The 12,458-nt window shown below is 31.5% G+C and overlaps 1 protein-coding gene across 1 annotated transcript; it reads left to right on the top strand.

The window, feature by feature from the left end:
- The first annotated feature begins 1,544 nt into the window (after nucleotides 1-1,544).
- LOC145323147 (xyloside xylosyltransferase 1-like) lies at nucleotides 1,545-11,898 on the top strand. The gene is made up of 14 exons (XM_080165539.1): nucleotides 1,545-1,587; nucleotides 2,552-2,631; nucleotides 3,131-3,227; nucleotides 3,850-3,959; nucleotides 4,387-4,445; nucleotides 6,263-6,312; nucleotides 6,721-6,777; nucleotides 8,479-8,567; nucleotides 9,199-9,246; nucleotides 9,570-9,678; nucleotides 10,035-10,169; nucleotides 10,859-10,897; nucleotides 11,174-11,206; nucleotides 11,773-11,898. Exons 2-14 carry the CDS (start codon nucleotides 2,582-2,584, stop codon nucleotides 11,896-11,898), a joined length of 1,002 nt encoding a protein of 333 aa, XP_080021665.1. The 5' UTR covers nucleotides 1,545-1,587; nucleotides 2,552-2,581.
- The last annotated feature ends 560 nt before the right edge of the window (nucleotides 11,899-12,458 follow it).

Genomic DNA, 12,458 nt, shown 5'->3' with positions numbered 1-12,458 from the left:
TTTAAATAAAATTAACTTTACAAAGTGTCTCAAAAATTAGCCATGTGATGTCATAAAAATGAGGAATTATCCATCTCTTTTTTAGAGGTTTTCTTTCCCACTTCTTCTTTTTTCATTTCCTTCAATTTTATGACGTCACATGGCTGTTTTTTTTAGATACTTTGTAAAGTTACAATAAAAATCATAAATAATACCAGTTAAATAATAATTCTATAGAATGATTCTATCAAGACTGACAGTTTTTATATTATCTCTACTATATATATTCATATAACATATTATAAATTATAAAGTTTTAATTCTATAGGATGATTCTATCAAGACTGACAGTTATTATATTATATTTTCCTATCATATATTCAAATATTATATTAGATAATTATAAAGTTTTAATTCTATAGGATGATTCTATCAAGACTGACAGTTATTATATTATATTTTCCTATCATATATTCAAATAATATATTAGATAATTATAAAGTTTTAATTCTATAGGATGATTCTATCAAGACTGACAGTTATTATATTATCTCTACTATATATATTCAAATAATATATTATATAATTATAAAGTTTTAGTTGTATAGGATGATTCTATCAAGACTGACAGTTATTATATTATCTCTTCTTATTATATATTCAAATAATATATTAGATAATTATATTATCTCTACTTATTCAAATAATAATTTAGATAATCATAATGTTTTAATTCTATAGGATGATTCTATCAAGACTGACAGTTATTATATTATATCTACCTATTATATATTCAAATAATATTTTAGATAATTATAAAGTTTGAACACAGTAATAGTGTCTGAATGATTATGACGTAACAAAAAAAATTAGCCAATGAGAGGCCGTTTTAACCAATGGTAAAATTTATAGTGGCCTCTTATTGGCTAATTTTTTTTGTTACGTCATAATCAGTCAGACACTATTACTGTGTTCATAAAGTTTTAATTCTATAGGATGATTCTATCAAGACTAACAGTTATTATATTATCTACACCAGTTATATATTCAAATAATATATTAGATGATTTTGAAGTTTATAAACCAGGTATAAAGCTGTTTTTTTAGTAGCGAAGCTACTCTTTAAGTCGTATGTGTCCGTTTTTTGATATTCTACCCTAATGTGGGTAAATTTAAGGGATAGGACAATGAATGATAAATTGATGACACCTAAGATTTTTCATATGTAATTTGAAATTATTGATGGAAAAGATTAAACACAATCAAAATTCAATATTATCCAACGTTTTTATGTTTACGAATGGCAAAATTAGTTAATCCTATTATATAAAGTGGTAAGGTTTTTTGTCTGAAGCTTAAGATCTCAACTACTAAACTGATTGGGTTTTCTATTTTAGGTAATCTTAAGAGAGGTCCTGTAATGGTTTTAGGTTATTTCATTTTCAGATTTAAGACTTGGGGTTAGTTTTAAGCTATTTTTCTAGCAACTCTCTGCCCCTTTAAATACAGAGTAACTAGATGCTATGGGCGCAGCCTCTAGTAAATTTATAAATTATTTATTTTATTTCAGTTATATATGATGAGCTTATTTTACCATCGGATTTTAAGGTAAATAGCATTTGCATTCTAAACAATATGCAACATCCATAAATATATAAAAATATATAATAAATAAAATATATAAAATAAGCATAAAAATTCATTTATGGAAACACAGACTAAGTGATTTTCAAGAGCCAGTTTCATAATTCATGAAATCTTTCACATATATTTCTTAGATGTCTTAATGTTAGTAGTATGAGTACCAGACCGACGGACAAAGTTTATTAGATAATATGTGTTCATTAGTATAAGAATCTTGTACTGAAAACTTGTGTAACTTGAAAAGCAGCCGTTGTAATCACAGCGTTACAGACTGACTTTTCAACGGACATATAAAGTAAAATATAGAGTAGCTTCTCTAGTAAAAAATCTCTAAAACTTTCTAGCATCAAATCGTGTTCAAACGTATGAATCCCTCAGTATGTGCATGTATTAATACGTACACATAAATATTTATATGTGGTTGAAAATCAATATATAAATGCTATAATAATATTCTTATTAATGATTGTATTATTTTCGTGAAAGTTTCTTCATAAAGAACATAAATGTAGAAAATTCGGACAGACTTGAGCATATTCATAATCTCAAAAAAGTGGGGCTATTTGATTTGAGCACTTAATAACAAACAACCCGCAAACATAGCTCAACTCATTGTCGTGGTAATAGGTTTTGAATTTTGGACCAAAACTGGGTCATAACTATAGACGTTAAAAATGGTTCCTACTGCAGCTATGTCAGGTGAACAACATAAATAGTTAGAGTAGGGGGATTTCCTTTGCCCAATAACAGTTGCAACTTATCATCATGGACAGACTTCTCAGACAAGGTCCTGCAATCAAAATATTAGTTGTCTGTTGGATGTTACTTAAAAATTAAAGGAGAATCCTGTCTTTATGAAATAAGTAATAACAAACACGATTCAAGAAAATAGCTGCAAATTTAGATTTAACTTGTATAATAATTATAGGTGGTTGGAGATGAATATATTCATGCTAATATGATTCTTACTAATCTAAATTATACTTTTGGGGTCTTGAAAAAACCCAGGTAAATTTATCTTTTTTTAGAAGAATGAAAACATCCATAAATAGCAAAGAACAAATAATTAATCAACAATGCATAAACAAAAAAATGGGTTATAGTGCAATCATAGTAAAATACATAATAAATTGAAAAACACAAAACCTTCATCGCATTGAAGCATTTTGGATTGCACAACAACCCAATTAAATTGTCTACTAGATGCTTGATGATATTGTGAATCTTCACATAAATTTTCAGCTGTCTATTAAATACATGATTGAAAAAATAACCTTTTCCAGGTAAAAAGACTGACATAAATGCAGATAAACATTTTGAATTCTATAAGGTGGCCATTTAAATGAAAAACTCACACTAACATTTGTTTCAAAAAACTACAAAAAAAACACACTGTAAATGGATCTTGAATTGCAAGTTTGCACTGTGGTTAATGAGATCTTAAAGGAAGACATACATATTATCTCTCATAATCTTAAAATGTATTAAAACTGCTTAATTATTTTAGGATGGTATTTCAACTAAGAAGATTTATTAGATCCATGTTTACAGAATCTCAAGGTGCAGCTTTACATCTCATTTTTCATACAGACTTAAAGACTAAGGTAAATTCAACACTAGTAGCGCAGATATCCTAGGATAAGTTTCATTTTCTATGCACTCTGTGTAAAAGAGTTTAATTTGTATCTGTCAAAGTATAAAAGTGTATGTGTTTCTGTCTGTGTGAATATTTTTTTGCGTATCTTGCTGTTTTTCATTGAATTTAAAGATTCAAAGTAGTAATGAATAAATAACATTTACTCCATGATAAAATTAGGATGTTATTTTTATGCAATAAATAATAATTTTTGTTCATAAGAAAAAAGATTCCTAAATTAGGTTTCCTTAAAAGTGCAGAGTCAAGCAGAGAACCACACATTAATCCCCTTTTTTTTGTTTGAAATGAAAATTAAAATCATTGAGTTCAGTTGTTTTTGGTGACCTAATTCTTTAGGCTTAGGTTAGGTTATATTGGGTACAGAGTAGCCCTTCAGGGATATAGCACATTGCTTACTAAGTACAATAAGATAAAGCACCAATTAATCTTTTTACACCTATTTTTTAGCCTAAAACTGGAAATATCCGTCTGCCCAACAGTCCATAAGATCATCAGTTCCAATTAAGATGTATAAAATAAGAGTTAAAAATGCATGTCTTTGCATTTATAATAGGGTTATATGATTTCAGGATGTAATAATTGGTCTAATAGTACAAGAAATTGGCGGAGTTTTGGCGTGGAAATTCTTAACTGGAAAAAAGGATATAAGTAATGTTAAACAAAACTGGAAAATGCCGAGGTATGTTTATTATTAAACCTTGGGGACTAGTGTAATAAAAAGCCCAAAGTTCCCTGCCTCCCTGATCTATATCACATATCTAATCACCGTTTGACTTCAGTTAAGCATATTATCACATTTGCAAAGTGTTTCATACTCACAAAAGTACTTCATGGCCAATATTCAAGAGGTGTTTCCCCCAAAAAGCCCCAAAAGCACAAATACTCTTCCTTAATTTTAATTTATTCAAAAAATGTTGAGGGGTTTCATTGCTCGACAGGAAGTTTGTGAGATTGTACTTTTTCATTACCTAATTTATACGAAATCTCTATTAACAAAATAGCATAAAACATTGCAGAAAATGTTAGCTTGGACATTTTAAAGATCTTGAACATGTTAAAATTTTTTTTGAGTTTTATATTAAAGATGTTAATTATATTTATTTTAGGTTTTATGTAGAATTTGTAGATATTTCCTATTATTTTGATACATACAGAAGTGAAATAGGTAACAAAATTTTCTTATAGAACATTATATAGTGGAGCGACTCTATAAAGGGAGGGAGGGAACATGTACTGTAAATTACACTGTTACAAATTAAATTATTGGTTGTTCTAAAACTTTATTGACTTTTATTGAATTTTGATTGGTTGGTTCCAAACAATAATAGTGTCTAAATTTTTGAACCAATAACCTTGATCTACAGAAGGGGTAATTTTGTTTATTCATTCTTATGAATGTATATAGATTCTTCGTCCAATGAAGTCTTATCCCTTAAGATCCCTGAAACTTATGCTTTCTCATTGTCTTTTGTACAGTATATTTTCTTTCTTAATATTCAAGAATAGTTATTTCTTTCAACGTATTATAAACATTAAAGTAATATATATAGAGCGATAAATATTATATGTATCAATCACCCCTTTTCAAAGGCCTTCTACCAACTTTTGGTTGGGTCCTTGAGTTCAGCTGATTCTTATAAAAATGTAAATACAGCCGGGTGCTGGCAAAAGAACAAAATGCAAATTGTAAACTAATGTTAACACAAGGACGCCCAAGCTTTTTACTTTGTATTGGGGAAAAATTAGGGGTACTATACGTTCAAGGGGAGTAATCAAACGTATTTTAAAAAAACTTGAGGGGTGTAAAATAAGAGATTCAAAGTCTAAAGGGGTAAACACCCCTTTACCCCTGTACTTAGACGTCTATGTATGAACTTTAATGATTTCTGCATTTTTTACTAGTTAATTTCGTTTTTGTATTGTTTAAATACTGTTCATTTCTTGAAAAATATTTTGAAAATTATCTACTGATCTCATAAAACTGACAAAAACCCAATTACTTAAAATAAGGACATAGTTAATTTGCCACCACCTCAGTGAGAGCTCAACCCTTTATGGAAAAATAATGGAAAACAACGTAAATTCAGGCAAAAAATAAATTTGGGAACATCTGCAATATACTAGTTCTATATTTGACGCTAGATGTCACTAAAAACTTGATAATTAAGATTTGCAAGAAAGAATTTACATCATTAGGAAAAATGTCTTGTTAATCACAAATAACTAGATTTATAAATGCAGTAGTGTAAATCGGAAAAGATGATTATGAATATAATTTTATAGTCAGGAGCCTAGTTGTGAGAAATTGATAATCGCAGTTTTAAATACTTCATGGAAGTTTAGACAGAAAAGGCAATTTTTCACAAAAATTGTCCCTTTCTCGTTCAAAAATCAGAAGAAAGCATTAAACAGCTGAATTTAGAAAGCAAAATTTGATGAAATTGTTTCTCGTCTGCTGAGCTTTAGGTCTTTGCCATCAGATATCATTTAGTAGTCTGTTTATACATCTATACTATAAATTTATTTTATAAACAGCTTTCCGCGAATATAGAATGTACAATTATAAGATTAAAACCAGTTTCTTTAGCCCCGAGGTGCCGAATGATTGTACATTTTTATATTCGTAGAAAGCTGGATATAATACGATGCTAGACATATTTTTTTCGTATGGATGAGAACCGGTTTCTATCCACCGGATTCGAATAAATACGAGAATAGTTATTTCTTTTATCGTATTATAAACGGCTTTCCGCGGATATAGAATGTACAATTATAAGATTAAAACCAGTTTTTTAGCCCCGAGATGCCGAAGGCACGGGCTAAAAAAACTAGTTTTAATCTTATGATTGTACAGTTCTTTATTCGTAGAAAACTGGATATAATATGTACGATGCTATACATAGTTTCTGTCGTATGGATGAGAACCGGTTCCTATCCACCGGATTCGAATGAATACGAGAAACTTTATTAACCATTGTTTAGATGCAATGAAAGATTTGTTCTGTGTAAGCGAAGCTCCTCTACAATTAGAGGTAATAATTATTTTCTTTCAGTTTTCCGCGGATAATAATATGAAGAGCAATAAGATTAATTTCAGTTTCGGCAAACAAAATAGGGAATAATTTTATTATATTTTTCGTGGAATATAATATGATACGACACATGACTTTTCATTATGTTTCTGGACATGTTCTAATCCAGGGAAAATAAAGTGGATTCGAGGATATTCTGGAATAGTTGTTCTTCGCATCGTATTACATACAACTTTCCGCAGATAGTAAAATAAAAATTATATGATTAATTTAACAAAATCAGTATTTTCGTAGAAAATAGTCTGTATTGCGATGCTATATATGAATTTCAGTTTGGATCAAAACCGTTTTTAATCCAGCAGAAATGAAGTAGATTCGAAGCCATACTGAAAATGTATTTATTTTTAGTTTGAAGGCGATGCAATATATGAGGTTGGATCAGATTGCCAAGAAAAATTCAATTTAGTAAGTTTTATTTTATTCAGGATGGGAGGTGACATTGGGCTGGTAATTATGTGGTATCCGCCTTGGTTAAATGGCAGACACCCGAGTTCAAATGACTACGGCAGTGCGAACAGACGTGGACACATATATTATAGAGAAGCTACGCTTCTCTAGCAATCACTAAATAATAAACAGAGTCTATTCAGATGTTACTTTATTCAGGGTCTAAGGTTTACTAAAGATGTACAACATAATATAAATACATATGGATTAGGAATAGAGATAGTTAAAGGTAAATCATACAAGTGAAACATAGATAGTTGCAATGGTTAGGTAGATGGCTATCCCTGTCCGGGGGAGGCAGGATAGCCCATGGAACAGCACAATAGGTAGATAAGAATAGAGGGGTTGAGTGGTAGGTCTGGGTACTAAAAGGGAAGGTTTGATGATTACTGTGACAACAACAGTCTGTGTGGGTGGTGAATCTATCGGGTGAAGGAAGGCTTAGAACCTTTATCCTCAGGGCGGAGGTGGTGGTGATAACTTGGTGGTTGAAGGGGAAGGTTCCGGTGCTTAAGAAGGGAGAGGGAGGGGTCACACCCCTCCCTCCACTTGCAGGACAGCTGAGAGATGCAATCAATACCGTTATCTTACATATTTGCAGGTGGCTTTACAATTGTAGAATAACAGAATTAGCTGGGTGCGTAGCATCACTATAATATCTTGGTTTCCGCATGGCCCAGAGTTGCCGAATACCACAATTACACCAGTCCCCAAAGTTTCATAATAACGTTTCCTTATTGGTTGGCTTGACAACTTTGGGAACTTTTATTGGATTTTTTTTTGATTGGTTAATTTTCGTTATCTACAGAAGGGGTTGTTTTGTGTATCATCATCAATGTGGATGTACATCAGTTTATCGGCCATTGTCTTATCCCTTTAGATCCATGATTTGATTGTATATTAATAGAAACAGGGATCCTAAGGGATAAGACAATTAATGTTGAATTAATATAAATACCCAATTGTTAGTTGACACTACCAGTTTGGAACCAACCTTTCACAATCCATTTAAAGTTAAATAGCCATAAACCTTCCCAGGACCTATGAGATACACTATAAAGGAGAATTATAAGGTTCATCGGTTGACAAGATTTTTCGGTACAGACAGATAGACACAGATCCTGTTATATTTATAAATGGATACTTTTCTTTTTATTCTTTTGGCGATTTCTTTTGAGTTGATGGTGGATTCTCCCCCCAAAAATTAGAAACCTTCACAGCACTTATCGGTTAGCAAGATTCTTCGGTAGTGGTACAGACAGACAGAAGACACAGATCCTGTTACTTTTATGTAAGGAAACTATACTTCTTATAAATGTTACATCCTTGTTTTAAATCTAGAATCTGTTATAATAGCAACTGCTTTATACTTTTCTAACAATCAAAATTGCATTGGAGTAAAACACTAGAGAGAGAAAGGGTTAAATATCTCCCCATTCTATTGGGTAATTGAAAATCAACCAATGGTGTCGCTAATATAAACACAGCCAAGTAGCAGAAAATAATTTAGAAGCAGACGAAAGAGGTCTTTGAAAAATGAAGTGAGGTAGTTGTCTGTATATATACATTTATACTACAGATCTGTTAAAATTGCTACTTTTGTATTAACTCTACTACACTTTTATTAAATGTCGTCATCCATTATTTTTTTAATTTTAGGATTTGTTTTATTTACAGCCGCTGTATCCTCTTAGTTTTCCATCAACCATTAATACCCTCATTACAATGGATATTGACTTGGATTTCAAGTAATTATTTTAATATTGAGTAGCAAAGCCACTCTACAAGTCAGTATTGTTATGTTGGTTGGTCTGTATGGTATTATCCCAGCAAGGCTATAGCCCTGATTGTAACTTCTCACATTTACCTGAAACTAATATACTAATAGTCACTTATCCCAACGTATTATAGACAGCTTTCAATGGATATTAAATTGAATTTTAAGTTTTGTTAGCCCAGAGGGACCGAAGGCCCGGCCTATCAAAGCTTGTATTTATGTGATATGATTTTTTCAGTAATGATAGAAAAAATTACAAAATTCTTTAGATTAAAATTGTAGATTAAAAAGTTTGGCTAACGCAAGTTTAAACCAACCAATCAATATCTATGAAAACTACCCATAGTTTAAAAGCGAAAACTTTGGGAACCTAGTAATAGTGTCTAACTTTTTATCTTTGTTACGTAACAAAAATCGAAGGGTGAGAGGGGAGGTTGGAAAGAAAACCCCTAAAAAAGAGATGGATTTTTGTTACGTCACAAACATAAAAAGTTAGACACTATTACTAGGTTCAAACTTTGGGTACCGATTAAATTTCCTGCCCAATGCCCCCTAACTTCCTAATACTACCCGTATTTCTTATTTTAATTGTCTTTGTTCAGGGTTGACTTGAAAGAACTCAACGATCAAATTTTTCAAATGTCCGAAAGGTATGTTTTAATATTATTAGTTTATTAAAGCAGGGCTTTTCTACATTAAGAGTGTCAGTCCCTACATCTTCAGGACTAACTCACGAAAAGTAAGCACTCCAACAATGAGACGAATTAGCCGTTTTCCAAAAAGTGCATAATCCAAAAAAGGGGGGATTAGTTTAGGTTAGGTTATATTGGGCACAGGTTAACCGATCAATAATGTAAAGGCCAGACAGAAAAAAAATTATCAATTTAAGTTCAATTCATTGCAAAGATGTAGTTAATTGTTTTTAGAAGCAATAAGGTTCTTAATAAGTTAATTTATTTTTAAATATTTTTAGTGAGATGTTTGGTCTGGGTAAAGAGATGTCATATCATTACTTTATAAAAACCATACAATACAGACATGCAAATCCAGAATCTAAAGTTGGCACCCCTGGCCCGTTACAGGTATAGTTGGCACCCCTGGCCAGTTACAGATATAGTTTTCAGGGATCTAAAGGGATAAGACAATGGCCGATTAATTGATGTACATCCAGGCAACCAATAAGAAATGAAATATCTACAATATTAGACATGCGTTACAAACGAACAGACAGACAGTAAGCAATTTTATCAAAATATTTTCAAGTATGGCTTCAAAACCGATTATTATCCATTTGATTAGAACCGGTGCTCAGCAATACCTAAAAATCATGTATTGTATTACAGACAATTTTCCACGAATATGAAAATAAAAGTCATAAAACATAAACAAATTTTATTCTGCAAAAAGCTGTCTAAAACAATATATAAATATTTTGTAGGGTTTCAATGGAGGCGTGGTATTATACGACCTAAAGAAAATCCGCAGTGATCCTAAGAACCTGGAAATTTTAAGCCCAAGCCATGCTCTGGAGATTTGTGATAAATACATGTACAGAGGAATCTATGGAGACCAGGTACCACTTTGATTACATGATTTTTGTCTTTAGGTTTTTTATTTGAATATTTAGGCACTATAGCAACTTACAACATCAATTGTTTATTTCGCGACTATGTAGATATACACAGAATAGTTATCCGAGCTGGATCTTTAAATCATTTTAGTGGTGAGCCAGATCGGGGTGAGCCGAATTTCAGCCAATCACAGCGCGGCATTTCATAAAATGCTGTGCTCTCATTAGTGGAAAGTTGGCTCACCCCGATCTGGCTCACCACTAAAATGATTTAAAGATCAAGCTCCGTATTATAGATAGCTTTTCTCAAATATTAAAATGAAAAATTATAAGATTTAACCCAGTTTTGTTAGCACCATGGGGCCGAAGGCCTAGGCCAACAAAACTGGTTTTAAGTTTATTGTCCAGCAGATTCTAATCAGTTTCAAAGCCACACTGGAAATGATTTTAAGATAAAATAAATTTTATCTGTTTCATCTTTATGTCGATTTCTTTCTGTTAAATAAAAGTTTTCATGTCTGACAAATTGTCAACATGCCTTGATTTTAATAACATTAATAAAGTTGACTATATATATGTCATCAAATAAAAATGATTATAGATGACCTATTAATATTAATAAGTATACGTCGATATAAAAACAGCAATATATTTAATAGGGATACAATAGACCTAAATTTTATTTTATTTAGGATATTTGGAGTATTATAAAGTGGGAATATCCAGAAAAGGTAAAGATTTAATTATTTTCAATTTTGTATTTAAAACCTGCTGTGCTTTTAAGACCTGCGGTGGTCCTATATCATTGGATTACTAACCCTGCAGGGCTCTCCTGAACTTTTTCCGCCCTAAAATTGCCTTTTCAAAAACTTCATTTGTGATAAACATTGTATATGAAGAACACAGCCAAAATTTGCAGCACGGCTGTACAGAACATACGGACAGACGGACAGATTATGAATTTAGAAAAGCTTCACATTTTAAAAATTTAAATGATTTTTTTTCAGATTTACAATTTACCATGTGAATTTAACTACCAGGTAAAGATATTTCTATTCTTATATTAAAGTAACAGGATGTCTGTCTATATGTAGGGGTGTAGCTGCTGTATCTATAATACAAAGTAGTACGATGTCTGTACGATTTCTTGGGGGTGGGACACCCCCAACCCCCCCAAAAATATCTCCCCTAGAGGCTAGGGGCGAAGCGAAGTAGTAAAGATTTTTCATTGTCTGTTAAGATCTCGTAAAGTCAACACTCAACAATTTTGTTTTTTTTTACTATGGACGTTTTCTTTTAGGGGGGCGAAGGTGCCCTTACCTACAAAAGCTTATGAGAAGCATATGAGAAGCTTCAAACTATAAAGGAGAACCGTATCAGTTAATCACACAGACAGACGGTTACCACTATGCATACACACACTTCTGTTGCTTTAATATTACCGGATAACCGGGTATATCCGGCATTAGAAATCAGCCGGATATCTAGTATCCGGATAGTTTTTAATATCCGGTATCCGACCGGATATCCGGCCCAACCCTACTAGTTACCCTTGAATTATTATTGTCTTCTAACTTATCCACCAATCATGATACTATAATTTTAGGCCAACGGTGTAAGACAAGCAGAGCTGAAAAAATTGCTTGGTTATAATATAATAAATGAACAGCTGAAAAGAGCTCTCTGTTCTAATATTGACTGTGATGCGTTCTCAAGGAATAATCAACATTAAATATACAACACAACACACACTATTCTTACAGTAAATTCGATCATAGGAAACTTCAAAGCTTGTTATTTTGAGTGGGATTTATTTAAGGAGTTTCAAAGGTTTTAGGGGTGTAATCCTTTATGATTTTAAAATTATTTTAGGGGGGTAAAATTAGGGGTTTTAAAGTTTGATTTTATTCTATATTTACAAATACAGGGCTTTTACATACTAGGGACGCAGCTTTTTAAATTGCTGTAGAATTACAGAGAGATAGATTAAAAAGTATTAAATGACTTTTAAAAATCACGAAACTTCTCTATTTAGATTTTCAGCATGTTTCATCTATATGTTTGACTGTTTGACTATCATTATGAGTTTATATTCTCTTTTATGAACTGTAAATAATCTTCCTACTTTTAACAAAAAAGATTACCCCCATTCATTGGCTAAAAAACAATGGATACTTTTTATTAAATCATTTTTTGCTGGCACAATCTTGCAGTATCCAATCTTGGGGATATACATCAATTTATCGCCTAATGTCTTATCCCCTAAGATCCCTGTAATCAAGAAATTACTGG

This window comes from Acartia tonsa, chromosome 6, assembly GCF_053477335.1.
Source record: "Acartia tonsa isolate MP-2025a chromosome 6, ASM5347733v1, whole genome shotgun sequence".
NCBI lineage: Eukaryota > Metazoa > Arthropoda > Copepoda > Calanoida > Acartiidae > Acartia > Acartia tonsa.
Note: the sequence above shows the minus strand (reverse complement) of the source record. Positions and strands in the feature narration are given on the sequence as shown.